The 16200-nt window shown below is 42.4% G+C and overlaps 1 protein-coding gene across 1 annotated transcript in view; it reads right to left on the reverse strand.

Moving 5' to 3' along the window:
- GRIN3B (glutamate ionotropic receptor NMDA type subunit 3B) overlaps window positions 1-16200 on the reverse strand; it is a 47099-nt gene that overhangs the window by 19238 nt on the left and 11661 nt on the right. Inside the window, exon 2 of the mRNA XM_025171120.2 lies at window positions 1925-2520. Coding sequence (XP_025026888.2) covers window positions 1925-2520 — 596 coding nt within the window. The remainder of the gene's footprint in view (window positions 1-1924; window positions 2521-16200) is intronic.

Here is a 16200-nt window from a genome sequence, read left to right on the forward strand (position 1 = left end):
AAAGAAGTCGAACTCATTTCTCTTCTCCCTCCAAAAAAGGTTTAATTAATATATGTTGTGTTTCAGGCTGCACAAGGCCCACGATCATGGTTAACTTTATGAAACTTTCAATTTTTAAATTAATAATCATTAAAGTTTAATTAAGTTCGGTATACATTGAGAGAAGAAGGAAAGAATGGGGAAAAAATGAAAGAGAGGAGGTGATGCTAATGCTTTTTGTAAAATGCTTTCCTATCTTTTTTCTGTTTTAATTTCTTTTCTTTCATTACAATATCAAATTTCAAAAGACAGAAAGATGGAAGGAAAGGAGGGAGGGAGAGAAATTAAATGCTTACAAAATATTGATTGCAGTTACCAGTCACTAGTGACTAGTGAGTTTATGTTATAAACTGTATATGAAAAAAGCTTGGTGTAGTGGTTAAGGTGTCAGACTAGAAACCATAAGTTGGTTAGTTCTAGCCCTGCCTTGGGCATGAAGCCAGTAGGGTGACCTTGGGGTAGTCACATTTCTCTCCCCTAGGAAGAAAGAAGTGCCAAGTCACTTCTCAAAAATGCTGCAAAGAAAAGCACGGGGGTAGTTGCCAGGAGTCCAAAATCACTTTGAAGGCACAACTTTCAAGCGTGTATCTGACATACTGTTATAATTTCTAGTTTCTGTATTTTAACTAAGAAATAAGTAAATATTTTAACATGTCACTATTACATGTATTTGCAATATACTCATATTCTAGTATTGTGGCATACACACTTGTATTTGGTTTTGGAAAAGCCACACAAAACATTTTTTTTTCACACATGGGATGTCAGAAAATAGAGGGAACGTTGCAGGGAGGTGATAAGTGGGAGTAGGTGGTGTGTGTGGCCGTGCACGTGTGTATACCGGTAGTCCTTGCTTAGTGACCACAGTTGGGACTAGTAATTTCTTTGCAAAGCAACACAGTTACTAAGCAAAACAGCACATCACCATGATGGACTTATGATGTCACTTCCCATTCAGTCATTAAGCGAGTCACTGTGGTGGTTAAGCAAGACATCACGTGACCGCGACTTGCGATTTTACTGCCAGCTTCTCTAATGACTCTGCTCGTCAGAAGGTGATTGTGACTATGGGATGGTGCAACGGTTGTAAACACTTGCCGGTTGTAAAGTGCCCGAATCTCAGTAACATGACTGCAGGGGCTCTGTGATGGTCATAAGTGCAAGGACCAATCATAAAGTTACTTTTTCAATGCCATCATAACTTTGAACAGTCACTAAATAGGGCAGTTGTTAAGCAAGGTCTACCTGTGTGTGTGTGTGTAGTACAGTATAGTATATACACACACATACACACATATATATAAATACACATAAATACAAATAAATATTGAAAACAAATTGTCAAATTCATAATAATAATGTTTCTTTTTTATGTTTTAGTTATATCTGGTTCCTATCTGATTATTGTGTTGATATATTAATAAAAAAAGAAAGACATAAATGTGTGGTTTTCAAAGTCAATATGCAGCCTGTAGGAATCCTATTTTTAGGATTCCTAAATTTTTAGTGGGCCCCATTTCTATTTGAGGTTGACACATTTGGTTTAGATGCACTTTGCATATAAACTTGGTGCCTTCTAAATTAGCTGGGATTTCATCCCTCATAATTCTAATTTCATGCTACCATAATTACCCAACCCAATTTAATTTCTTACATGCAGACCTGGTGAAAATATAGAAGCACAATCTAACAAGAAGCCTCAGGGATGCCTGCCTGTTGCACCTCTGAATGAGTCCCTGCAGAATTCCTTTTCCTTAAAGAAGGATGTCCATTGTATATGAGTGGCCTTGCCAAGTATATACAGAGAAATGTGTGTATGCTGGGAGAAGGGGGAACTATTACTCCTATGTATCCAAAAATCAGCTATCAGGAGCAGCTTACTCACTGGGAAAGGTAGAGCCCAGAGGACTCAGAGTCTACAACGTGTTTGTCATTGCAATTCACCATGCTCTGGATGAGGGCGAGGTCAGGTCGGACGTAGACAGCTCGAGAAATGGCACGGGACACCAGCTCCATTGCGTCCTGGATAAAGTATTCCAGGGAGGGCCTGTCCACCTCCCCAAAGGCCAAGAGACCCAGGGGCAGCCCCTCCGTCTGGAGCTCATCCACGTTCTGGGGTTGCCCCAGAATCCAGTGGAACTGCTGAGTTACTCCTAGCTCTTTTGCCATCCGGAAGACGAGCTGGGAGAGTCGGGCATTGCAGCCAAAAAGCAAAGCTGGGCTGGGCAATTCACGGTATTCCTCCAAGTGCCGCCGAAGGTGGCGAGCTGCTTCTCTCTCATCAAGGAAGCTCAAGTCCACCACAACCGTCTTCTCAAGGTTGGTGTGGCTGGTCCAGAGGTCCACGAAGCCGGAGGCGTCCCACGCTTGGCACAAAACCAGGGTGACATCTTGCCAACTGTTGGCGTGGAAGATGGTGACCAGCAAGTCCAGGAGAGTCTCAAAGTCACCACATCGATCCATGTGGAGATGGAAGGGGTTCTGCAAGAAGGAGTCAGGTGGACAAAAGGAAGCAAAAACAATTTCGGAGGAGAGATTTTTCAACCACGACCTTCACAACAGAGAGTTTGCAACCCCCAGGCTGAAGTTACAAGAAGAGAGATCCCATTACAAGACTTGAAAAGAGCCTCTTAACAGCAAGAACACTCGGACTGTGGAGCCAAGGACCAAGAGAGGTCCTCTTTGTCAGATGTCTTCAAGCCGAGACTGGGCAGCTGTCCGTCAGGGAGGAATCTGGCCCCAACCCTGCTGTCCTTCAACAGAGACTTAAAGACAAAGCCCTTTCCACAAGCCCTGGGCTGGGATGTTGTGTGAACCCACCTATGAGACTGAAGTTGCCTGTCACTTTTTGGCTGTGGTTCCTACCTCTTTTCCAGCATGATCACTTTTAATTGACTATATTGTTTGTTTTAACTCTTGTGAATTGCCCAGAGGTGTGTGAATGGGTGGCCAGGGAAGGGAAGGGAAGGGAAGGGAAGGGGAGGGGAGGGGAGGAGAGGAGAGGAGAGGAGAGGAGAGGAGAGGAGAGGAGAGGAGAGGAGAGGAGAGGAGAGGAGAGGAGAGGAGAGGAGAGGAGAGGAGAGGAGAGGAGAGGAGAGGAGAGGAGAGGAGAGGAGAGGAAAGGAAAGGAAAGGAAAGGAAAGGAAAGGAAAGGAAAGGAAAGGAAGAATTTCTGCTAATTTCTACTAAGCACCTGATTGGGTTTGATGGCTTCAGTTTCCCCTTCATCTGTCGGATTCTATGAACCTTGTCCTACACATAAAAGTCAAAGTTTTATAACATTTTGAGATCCCTTAAGATTCTGTTTTTTGGCTACTAAAATAATATTTTGAATGGATCTGTAGAGGCTGCTAAGGTTGCCACAGTCTCAGTGCGGCTCACCTCTGAGAAGACTTTTGTTTAGATCATGATCTGAGTACAAAAAGTGACAAATACCAGGCAGAGATTTCAGTTTAGTAGAAAGCTTAGCTAAGATGGGGACTCTGCAGGAGATGTGGGGGGCAGTCAAAATCTGCAAGATGGCAAACACGTGGGCAGGCTGGGTTCACACAACACGGTAAACCCTGACCCAGATTAACAAAATACCATGGTTGTGTTCACATAAAACACTGCGTCCAAACAAAAACTCTAAATGATGGCTCAAAGTGATGGGCCTGGTTCACACAACAGGCTAAAATGATGTTGGGATTCCTACAACATGCTGAACTACTAATTATTCAATAGCCTTTTAGCCAGGGTTCAAGAGCTGTGCAAACCCGGCTCTTGAAACAATCTGGGCAATGTTTGTGGTCAGAAGCTGGGGGGAGGATTCACCCCCCACACAATCACACGGGTTCACATAACACACTAAGCCGAAACCAAATGAACCACATGTGACACATGTAAAAAAGCAGCAGAGTTTTGATTCCACATTCACAGCTACAACCATCTTGACTTTTCTGACCCTGTGAGCCTCAGTTTAGCTCTTTAATGCTGGGCCTCTGGATCCCTTGGCTATAAAATGAGCCAATGTCCTCTAAACCAGTGTTTCTTAACGTGTGGTCCTAGGACCCCTCCTGGGGGTCCCCCAAGACCCTCTCAAGGGTCCGCAAAAATCAAAATTATTTGCCAGCCTATGTTGACAAATAATACAATATTAAAATCCCATCAAACAATCAATTTTAATTTTTAATATGGTAAATATCAATAAATATAGCCCATACAAACAAAAGCTCTTTTGAGGTCTTCCATAATTTTTAAAAGTGGGAAGGGGCCCTGAGATAAAGGAGTTTAAGAAACACTGGTCTAAACTATATCAACATGAAGACAGCATCTGAAAGAACCCTCCCACCCGGAGTTCTGCCTCCAGCTCCCCAAATCAAACATTACTCAGAGCCCAAAACCTCTGCTTTATCTTTTCATACCAATAAAGGCTTTGAAAATATAGCCTGCTTTAAAAAACCAATACATTGATCGATCCACCTAGCCCAGAGGTGGCCTCAATTCCTCATCAAACGAAAGGCTTTGTGAAAGCTGTTTTAAATGCCTGCTTAAGAGTACAGAGGGGGGGCTCTATTTATTTCTGTGACTAGACAACCCCCCCTCGAAATGCTGGTGAATATGCAGTATGTATTGAGAGCAGCGAGAAGACCCTGTGGTCGGAAGATAAGATGTGTAAGTGTAAGTCGTGCAAAAACCACAGGTGGTTTGGCAGGTGGAGAAATGTTAGAGAGATAAAAGAGGAGTGTTAGAGATAAGGTGTTAGAGATGCAGAAAACTGGAGGTTTGACCGAGAGGCAACCTTCGCTTAATTGGCAAAGCTAGAGGCTTGACGGAGAGGTAACCTTTCCTTAATTAGCACAGCAAAATGCACACCCCAAAGGTGAGGATTTTAGAAAACATAGAACATGCTAAGCTTATTATGGGATGTTCATGTGTAACATGGAATCAGATGCGTCTGCACAACATTGTAACCATTGATACCTATTTTCTTATCTCAATGTAACCAATTATGTTTATTCCCTTCTTTTCTAACAAGTATAAAAATAGATGCAAAAGTTTGCTTGGGGCTCCTCTCCCTTTAGTGAGACGGAGTCCTTTTTCCTGAAGCACTTCAATAAAAAGAGGAACAGCCAATTCTCGTCTTCGGGGTCTTATTGGGCAGAACCTGGGGAAAGGGGTTCAGTATCAGTTGAAATCCATTCCATATTATCACAGTTGGATTTGCTGAAAAAGAAGCAGGGGGAGAAAACAAGAATGGAGAAGCAGATGGTGAATTTCTTCTGAAAACAAAACGGAAAGGCTTCTGTTAACCCACGTTTTCTGAACCGAAAGCCTTGTCTGCAAGCCACATGGGTCTGCTTGGCTATTTGAAGCAGCACTCTGCACGTGACCCGTGGACCATTGCTGTCATGGAGAGCTTGCCTGCCCTTATAGAGAGTTTCTGAGATTCAGGTCTGGATAAAAGTATGCCTTTGCAAAGGATGTTGGAGCTACAAGCCCTCCCCACTTTCTGCTGAGCAGGTTCCCAGCTCGGCCCACTGGTTAGAGGGCTTGGTCACTGCTGGTCCCCCTGTGCCACCTCTAGTCCACAGCTGGCTGCAGAGGAGGCTTAAGCCCGAAGAAGAGAAGTGGGGCAAGGACCAGAAAGAGAGATGTTGGAGGACAGCTTCAGCACCGTGTAAATGGGGTAGTGTCAGGCCTAGCCCAAGGAACTCCAAGAGACAATGCAAATTCAGTTCAGCTATGTTTATTAGCTACAACCTCTAGCAAGAATCTTCCCAGACTGAAACCCCAGTTCCCAAGTCAGCCAGCCACAACAGTGTGAATTCCTCAGGGAGGTGCCAGCCTCATCCTCTTGTATCTCTCACGCTCCTCCAGCGAGCTAAGAAAATGTTTTTCTCCCTGAGCCTGGCCTTCATAATTCCATTCCATCACAAGTAGCTGCCGCCAGAGGGCAGGAGACATCTGCAGCTAAGTTTAAATTCAGCCCTGCAAGAGATGACTCCAATCAGAATAAAACTAAAACCTGAATTTCAAATAAAGCTAAAGGCTCCCTTGAGCTGAATTCTGGGCAAAAAGTGGTCTGTGTTGAACTCCTTATTTCTAGAATGGCGTTTTGACTTCCTAGTCTGGCTGACAGCCCTGGAAGTCTCCGGAGATCTCCCATCCACATACACATCAGGTCTGATGCTGATTTGATTTCATTCTGAGATCAGCCATGGTCTGTAGAAGAGAGTGATGCAACCCCATTTCCATTTCTCCATCTAAAAGAGGGGTCCCCAAACTCTTCAGCTCACCGGCCCCTTCATGAAATTTCATATTGTTCATTGACACCCAAACATTGATTATATGAAAATAATTTAATAAATACTATTTTAACTAATAGTACAGGCAGTCCTTGGTTAATGACCATTCCTTTAGCGACCATTCAAAGTTACAACAGCACTGAATAAGGACAGCTGGTCCTCAAAGTTGTGGCCGTCACAGTGAACATGATTGCAATTTGGGCACTTGGCAATCAGTTTGCAATTATGATGGTTGCAGAGTCCTGCGATCACATGACTGCCATTTGCAACCTTCACTGCCAGCTTTCAACAAGCAAAGTCAATGGGGAAGCCCGCAGGAGGTCATGAATGGTGACCACGTGATGTTGTGCTTAACAATGGCATGGGATTCGCTTAACAACAGCAACCGGAAACACCAGAACTGCCGTTGCTAAATGGGGCAGTCATGTCATGTTTCACTTTACAACCGTGTTGTTTAGTGACAGAATTCCCGGTCCCAATTACCATCTTTAACCAAGGACTACCTCTACTAATAATAATATTATAATAGAGACAACTCAAGGTCACTTTTGCTGGTGGCTGACCACCCAACCCTGGGTAACACTGTCTCACCATTAGCCCCCTCGCTTTGGAGAACCCTGATCTTAAAGGAAGCCACCCCTATCAGAAACAAGTTTATGAATAGATTGATAATTCACCCTATCACTTAGGACTTACGATGCCTTATCGGTGAGAAACTTTGCAAAGACTCCATGTTCAGAAGCAATCTACCTCTCTAAATGCAAAAAGCAACTAGGGCTATCTTCTGCTTGTGGCTTTGCTGGAGGTTTTCTTGATCTGGCGCCCTCCAGATCTGTTTGATTACAACTGCTGGTTATTCCAAGCATAGGCCATACTAGATGGGATGGGTGGGACTGGAGTCCAGCAGTCCTTGGAATGCATCAGACTCAGGAACGCTGCTAGATGGAGTTTTGGTTAAGCGGGTCCAGCAGGGAACTTTTAAAAACCATCTGTGGTCCACCGGGAAGGATCCCATAGGGCAGTGTTTCTCAACCTTGGCAGCTTGAAGATGGGTGGACTTCGACTCCCAGAATTCCCCAGCCAGCAAGGCTGGCTGGGGAATTCTGGGAGTCGAAGTCCACCCATCTTCAAGCTGCCAAGGTTGAGAAACACTGCCATAGGGACTGTATTTACATCCTCTTCCTGAAGGGGCCACCAGGCCAGAAACAAACAGGTAGCAGTGAAGTCCTTGGGGTAGCAGTGAAGATGTTGGCAGTGTGCAAAAGAAAAAATCCACGCTAGGGATCTTTAGGGAAGGGACTGAAAATCAAGCTGCAAACATTACATCGCCCTCATACAAATCGACAGTATAGTTGCATATGGAATACTGGGCCAGGGGACTGGACTGGATGTTCTCTGAGGTTTTTTCCAACTCTAAGGCTCAGTAGTTTTCTGTGAGAAAAGGCAAGAATGTTTGGGGTTCTTTAACTTGGAAAAAAAAGGCAACTGTGGGGAGACATGTCAGAGGTGAATAAAGTCATCCTTTTTTTTAATTATTATTTTTGACTGGATAAGGCTACCATATCCAGGCTGCAAATACTTGGGACTCCTAAATTGTGGCTAAGTGATGCAGAGAAAACAAAGGTCATTTGGATTTTGGCAGCCCAAGTACTGCAGATGTAGGCAAAGGGAATCCAGGTCAGGAAAAAGGTTTCTTCCTGCCTTCAAGCGTGAATAATAAAGGTCACCCGGTGAAGCTCATTGGAATGAGAGCTAAAACAGGCCAGACAAAGGATTTCTTCCCACTGGGCAGAATTAATCCGTGGAACTCATTTCCACAAGACAAGGTGACAGCCGCAAAAAAGAAGGCTAGATACATTCATGGTGGACGGGCCTAATCAAGCACCGTCCGTCTTGAAGATTCAATCTATCTCTTAATTGCACGGGGGTGACAGGACTTCAAATATCGTTGGAAGGGCACAATGACAGAAAAGGGATAAATCTCCCCCTATTTAGAAGCATCTGACTGGCCACGTGCAAAACGAAATGCTGGACCGAGAGAGGCCTTGGTGTCAGGATCTATGCAAGCTACAAACCCTAGTTTCATTTAATTTAGACTAGCAATGCATACTAAACAGTTAAATGGTTAAAGTGTTAATTGCAGGCTGCTTGCTTGTTCCCGCCATTGAAGTTAGGAGAAGGGGGGAGAAAGATGCCAAGCCAGGTGCTGCTGTTATGTCTACAGAGGCGCCAACAAGGTCAAGCAACCGTGAGACCAGGAGAAAGGCGCGAGGAATTTCAAGCGGGAAAAGAAAGTAGAAGGGGGGGAAAATGGGCTTAAAAGGGAAGGTTTTGCTTTGCAATGCTTAGACTCAACAAACTATAGATGCTGTGCATTTCTCTTAATAAAGAAATCTTTAATGGAACTAATTAGACTCCAGAAGATTTACTGAACTTTGGGAATGAGTGTGCACACTCTGACACTTGGCTTCATCCAGGAGGGCTATCCTTATGTTTTTACAAATGCAAGTATTTCATTCTGATGCCATTAAAAAATGTCCATCGTCATCATCACCATCACCATTCTCTTGACTGGAGCAAAAATCACGGCCAAGGCAATATTTTGAAGAAGGAAATGAAAAGGACGCCAGGAAACCACGTAGGTGGTTAAGAAGCCAAAACCTGGAATTGGAAGCGTACAGAGATGGACCGACCTCACGGACAAGTCATTCTGCTAAATATGTTTCCATTAGGGCATCTAATGACCTGTTTTGGAAGGTGAGGAGCTGTGTGCCAACTCATGCAGCGTTGCAACAAGCACATTCTGCTATGCAGATAATTACTCTGCACCCTTCCTCGTAGGTCGATCCAATATTTCAAACACAGAGATGCCGAAAAGTCATGAGGTTCTCCAAGGAGGAGGATGGAGGCAGGTTCTTGAGGCCTGACAAACCACTTCAGGTGTTTAGAGGATTCAGTGCTTCCTGCCCGTTTCAATGTGGAGAATTTTCTCCCCGCTTCAGCAAAGGCCTTGGGGGATCCTGGCCACAGCCTCGCTTGAGACGTTGCCCACACGCGGCAATTTCTCAAGCACAGACAGATCCGCGAAAGAGCACGGCTGTGAAGGTGTTGGCAAGGCGGCCCCCAACTGCTTGTAGAGTGATGAGGAAGTTCCAGCATCTCTTTAACATACAGAGCCATTTCTCGCTTAGGACAGGAAAACAGGACAAGCTGTTGTGGAAATAAATGAGTCCAGCAAAGCACAGATGGGGTGTGACCTTCAGAGGGCACAGAAACTTTGCAAGTTGCCCCAGGCAAATTCAGTCTCATTTCAACCTTGTTAGAGGAGACATGAGGGACTGGCCCTATGGAGCTATGATCCTCTACAACAGTGTTTCTCAACCTTAGCAACTTTGAAATGCATGGACATCAACTCCCAGAATTCCCCAGCCAGCATGGCTGGCTGGGGAATTCTGGGAGTTGAAGTCCATACAGCTTAAAGTTGCCAAGGTTGAGAAACAGTGCTCTAGAACAATCCTGTATTTTCACCAACACCACCAATCCATAGAGTCCTCTCCAACTGGAATTGCTAACACCAGTGCACAGAGGCAGAAAATACAGGAAAACTTTCATGCAAATGCTACCTTAGGTTCACACATTTGTAAAAACAAAGGGAAACTCCTCCAATTCCCCCAATTCTTTGGTGCAGGTGACAAAAAAACCCCAAACACAACACTCCCTATCCCACAGCTATGAAAGACACTTACCTGCTATCTGTTTTGTATCCTTGTCCCACCTAATGGCACACTCCTGCCCCCCCACAAAATCCCAAAGGATTTCCTGCCCTTCCCTTAAAAAATCAAAAGTTTAAATCTTGTGGAGATTCTAAACAAAGGTCATTCTGTTTTCCTACCGGGCTGCTAACTGCTCTTCTGCATTGCATAGTCATGATTGCCACCTTTTTTGACCTCCCCCAGGATGCCCCTGATTGAAGAAGACTCCCAACATAGCAGAATCAACCTCCTTATTTGATTAAAGACCGATTCGCAGCAAGAGCTCCTGAACAGAAGTTGGAATATACATAAAATAGACAGAAAGATCAAAAAATCAATCAGCAGATCTAGGACACACAGCTTGTTCCCAGGGATCTCCCAAATGAAAGTTAGACTGTGAAATTTTCATACAGGAGGAGAAGAAGGTGACAAGAATAGGATACAAATAAATTCAAGGTTTATTTTTGTCAGGGATGAGATTCAGCAGGAGAGTGGGTTGGAGATGGAAATTCCTGGAGCATCTGGGAGATGGAGAGAAGGGGATTGTCTAGTATATTTTTTTCAACCTCAGCAATTTTAAGATGTGTGGACTTCAACTCCCAGAATTCCCCAGCCAGCATGGTGGCTGGGGAATTCTGGGAGTTGGACTCCACACATTTTAAAGTTGCTGAGGTTGAGAAACAAGGGTGTAGTAGAAATAAAAGAACAAGTGGGAGAAGAATTAGATGCATTTCAATTATCAGTCCAATTACGCCTGTGTTAGCTAAAGAGGCTTTGTCTCGAAGCCCCTGTTTTCTTCAATTTAATGAGGATGTTTTATAAAATTGATTCTGGAACTGGACTCTATGCCCCTTATGGAAGCATTCAGTTCTGTCTTCCTTCGGATCATTTCCTCCCTCCTACTCTGCATCTTGGAGGGACTAAAAGGAAGCTTGAGAGAACTGTACGCAGATTTATTTTGTGTGTTGTTCTACTTTTCAGCACATCCACTGATAAATATATACAGAGGCCAAACATACACAGAGAGAAAAATCCACACACACTTGGCACACCCACCCCAATGAATCCTGCTCCATTCAGACACTGGCATCCTGGGAAGGTTGTTTCACAAGGCACACATGTGCCTGAGGGACACTGAAAGACACAACTGATGTGAAAATGGTTATGTGGTGCATCCTCCATGACAGTGTCTTGAAACTACCACAACGTGAGGGGAAGCTGGGGTGATCTGGGACTGAAACATCCCAGAAGAAATTTGGAGCATTTGGGGAGCACCTCTTCCAGTTTAAGAAGGTTTAGGGTGGCTGAGGATGGTAGACTTAAAAAAGACTCAAAAGTGACCCAGCCCATCCCTTGTTCTCCACAAAAAATATCTTCGTGTGTTATATCAGATAGGTGGCCATCCCCTATCTAATAAAGTAAGTAAGTAAGTAAATCTACCTAAAGTAGATTATTCCATTAACAAACAACTCGTATTGTCAAAACCCTTTCTCCAGTTTGAAAGAAAATCTCCTTTCTTGCATTTAGATTCAAGATCTATCTTCTACACTGAGCAAGAGAAAATGCATTTACAAAACAGGAAGGTGCAAAACATATGGATTCAGGGAGGTGTGTGTTCCAAAAATGTCTTTGATGTGGCTGCTAAACAACGCTCAAAGTTCTTACCGAATTGTAATGTTTTCATGTGAGAGCAGGAGATTATTAAATACATAAGGGGAAGTTAGTATAGCAACTAGATTTCATTAAACATGTATATGAATGAAATGAAATGAAATAAGGTTGAGTTTTCATCTGGTTCTTCTCACTACTTTTGGGTGAGAAGCTACCAGAAGGTAGCTGCCAGGATGCTGAACAAAAACCAACTTGAAGAGCAGGTTGGGCAGTTTTTCTAGGTGAAGAGCCCAGAAGATTATGATCCTATCATAATTAGAAATTTAGGATCATAACAACCTTTAATCAGCCTGCTCCAGGCTAAACACATTGAATTCTACTTTGTACTGGACAGACCTGACCTCAGGTTCTGTGTCAGGTTCTCAGCAACACAAGAAGAATTCCAACAAATTGGAAGATATTGAAGTGGTGGATCGCTTCGGCCTTTTAGGATCAACCATCAAGAGTAAGGAAACAAGCAGTCAAGAAATATGCAGCAGTCTAGCGCTTGGTAGAGCAGCCATGAAGGCCTTGGAAAAGATATCCGGATGCTGTGATGTGTCTATACCTAAAAGATCAGAATTGTGCAAGCCATGGTCTTCCCTGTGACACTCTATGGAAGCAAAAGTTGGACTTTAAAGAAGCAGGATAGGAAGAATATTGACGCTTTTGAACTTTGGTGTTGGAGAAGATTCCCAAGAATACCGTGGACAGACAAGAAAACAAACTGATGGATCACTGAACAAATCAACCCAGAGTTCTCATCTGAGGCACAAATGACCAGGCTCAAATTATCCTATTTCAGACACATGATGCAAAGACCCAGCTCTCTGGCAAGGGCTCTGATGCTGGGAAAGGTGGAGGGAAAGAGAAGAGGATGACCAGCAGCAAAGGTGGACGGACTCAATTACAGCAGCAATGGGTGCACCATTGAGAGACCTGAAAGAACAGTTTAGGGACAGATCGTCATGGAGAAAATCTATCTATGTGGCCACTAGGAGCCGAAAATGACTTGATGGCACATAATCAATCAATCAATCAATCAATCAGAGAAGAGCAGTGAGGAAGATCAGATGACTAGAAACTTGAGTACTGTGAAAAAAGATTGAACAAACTGGGAATGTGTAGCACTGAGAAGCAGTGACTGAGAACAATATGAGAGCACTCCTCAACAGCGGTCACACAATGTGTTAACCCCTAAACCCAAGTCAACAAAACCCAAATGCTCACATAATAAGCAATGTACAAAAAAAATACTATGATCTGATTCTGTTATGGGCTGACAGATTCACACAATACTGTAAGAAATGACTGTGTTCCCCACAACACACTAAACTACAAACTTCCCAACCCCATTTTAATTTAATGATCTGTGTTGTGTGAACTGAACTTTGGTAACTGAATGGGTGTTACATAGAGGAAGACCACAATCTTTTGTGGCCTTGAAAATGCAAGACATGGAATGATAGTCAAATTATTGAAAAGCAGATTCTGGTTGGAAGTTCCTAACAGTAAAAGCAACTGGATTTTGGAACCAATTTTCCAGGGAGTTGGAGGGCTCATCTTCATGAAAGGTCTTCACACTAAAGCTGGACAGCCATTTTTGGATTTGAATTCCTGCCATGAACATGGGTTGGATAAAATAACCTCAATGGAGCCTTCCAATTCTATGTTTCTAACTTCTTCAATCTTTTTTCCTAAGACTTGATCTCCAAACGGACCACATTTTTGTCATTATGTTCCAATTTGTTGATAAACTACAGTATCAGAACTGGATGAAGTTTTTGGGATTCACATTTTCGGTGAGGCTGGTGAACTGATGCCCCGCTCTCTGTGGGAGACATTGCAGCCAAAAGGCAGCTGGATGTGGATCCCGAATGCCGATAATTCTCTCTGAATAAAAGAGAGATCTTGAGGTTACCCTCATGCGTTCCGGATAGCTGGGTTTTTCTGTGAGTTGGCAACAGAAATTGATGTTTTTGCAACTGCTTGCAATCAGCTGGAAGTCGTGGGTTTCGCCATGTTCTGAGCTGTGAATGTAGCCTTTTAAGGACTTAAAGTTTGTCTAAACCTCATCTTTTTAATCACCTTGGAGGTTTTTTTCTTACTGCTTCTTTAAAAAACTTTGGAACTGCAAGCTGGACATTTGCTGAGTGAATGTCTCTTCAATCCATTTAAAAAGAAAGAAAATTATGTGTTTCCAGCTTTGTAAGCTCTTTATTTTTTGCAATATATAACAAAAGGGGAATTAGAGTGTTATTTTTTGGAAAGTTTTTGAACGCTAAGGATTTGGATGACATTGATTTAAAGACTTTGAAGTTAATTAAACAAATCCTCTGGTGTGGGAAAAATGTCATGTTTATACAAAGCTGATAACAAAGCTTTGAAGGTTAATCACTAGAGAGCACTAGATAGCCATCTTTAAAGGAAATGTTTTATAAACTGGCCCAAGAAATCCTCAGACTATTTAACCAAAAGTTGTTATTGATGAGAACCAAATTCTTTGGAAGATAACTGAAATGGATTTTAAAGTGGATTTAAAAATAACCTATAAAAAAGAGATGGAAATATTGGGTTTACAAATGGAATTTGATGATCGTTTGAAAATTTTAAAAAAGGTATACAAATAATGTATCAAAAGAGGGATGTGGATTACCTGTTTAAACTGGAATATAAGAGACTTACAGGAGTGGCTATATTGAAATTACATATGGGTTTTGATAAAGATGACAAGGATTTTGAGAGAAGAGACAGATAATAGAAGAAAGCAGATGTCAGAATTTTATCTATGGGATTCAAGAATTGATAGGAGGAAGAAGAAAAAAGTCCAAAACTGGTTTATTTGATTATGGTTAAGTAATGGGTTGTTATTTTTGATAATGTTTAATGGTTACTTTGACTGGATAACTCTTTTTTTGGAAATGTCTAATTGGCTGTAATGGATTAGTTTGTAATATCTATGTTACTATTTTTGGTATACAAATAAGGGATTAGTATTTCTGGTAATGTTTAACAGTTTTTATTTTTCTGTAATGTTTAATTGTTAATTGAGATTAATAATGGGTTGCTACCTCTGATGATAATTAATGGTTAATTTTGTATCTTTCTGTAATGTTTAATTGTTAATTGGGATTAGATTTGTATTAATCAAATTTGAAATATAAATAAAATTAATTAAGAGAGGGACTGGGGGATTATGTTTAAATGGAAAGGGGGACTAAATGCTTATGTTGTTGGTTATGTCTGTTAATCTTTACACCTTTTGTTGATTAATAAGAACTGAGGATTTAGAGATGGATCTATAGAAAATGGAGCACAGTATGGAATGAAAATGTATTTCTTCCAGTTATACTGGTAAATTTCCCCAAACCTTTCCATATCACTACACCTATGCATTACATCATCACCTACATGATCCACATTCCCAAAAGAGGATGACTAGGAGACACTACTGTAATGTCAGATCAGAGATTCATTCAGAGTCACAGTAGCCAACCTCCTCTCTGGGAGCACACTTGGGCCTTTGAGACAATCCTTTAATTAGCTAATTATTTCTCCCGTGAACGCCAGCCATTCTCTATGGCCCACTTGCTGGTTTCAGCAACATGCCTAGAAGCATATCATCTGATTTCTGTTTTATCCTTGTTTGCAAAGTGTCTTAAAATATATTTTAAGAGACAGTGATAACTTGTTAATGTTGTATACACTTGCTGGGGATGAAGGGGGAAGTTTCTTCTTTTTATTTTTATTTGGGGGGTATTTTTTTCTTTTCTTTTCTCTGCCCTTTCTTATATTTTTTAAATGTAATTTTGTATTAGGTTTTTGTACAGTTTTATCTGTTCTATATAATCTTTAGTAAAATTATTGGGGGAAAAAATAACTGGATCAAGTTTTCCAGAAGTGGTCAGAGTAAAAAGAAATGTGTGAAGCTGACTGAAAAGGAAAACAAACTGGAAAACTGATAGGTCACTGTCTGTCAGTGACAGTGAAACAGGAAACATGACCAGATGAGCTAATTCTACTTTGCTGTAAAGCTACATTAACAGAATCTTGCAAGTCTGAAAGCACTTTCTTCCCCCCTGCCCCGTCCCCTTTACAGCCTGAGAGACTAGGGAGAGTCCCTTCTGAGCCTCTTGCCTCTTCTGAGCCCAATTCCTGCTGTGGGCTCAGCTGCCTCTTATCCGACTGTTCCCTCGGCTGCGTCTCATTGCCCTGCCTCCCAAGGTTATTCCCACATACCATTACACTGTCACAGATGACTTATAAGAGAGGGGGAGAGGGGGAATCGTGTCGCTTTTTCAGAGGAATTAAGACCCCTTTCTCCTCCAGATACGAGAAAGAAGACCCTGCTGGAAACCATCTGCTGATTAGCTGCCTTCTTGTCATATCTGCTTGTCCGAGAACGGGATGCAGAAATATAGCTCAGCGAAAACCTTCTCTCCAAGTTCAACCATCATTCAGAACTTTCGATG

This window comes from Python bivittatus, unplaced genomic scaffold (genome assembly GCF_059951505.1).
Source record: "Python bivittatus isolate LINGU-HERP-01145 unplaced genomic scaffold, Pbiv_v1 ctg000580_np1212, whole genome shotgun sequence".
In the NCBI taxonomy this organism is placed as follows: Eukaryota; Metazoa; Chordata; class Lepidosauria; order Squamata; family Pythonidae; genus Python; species Python bivittatus.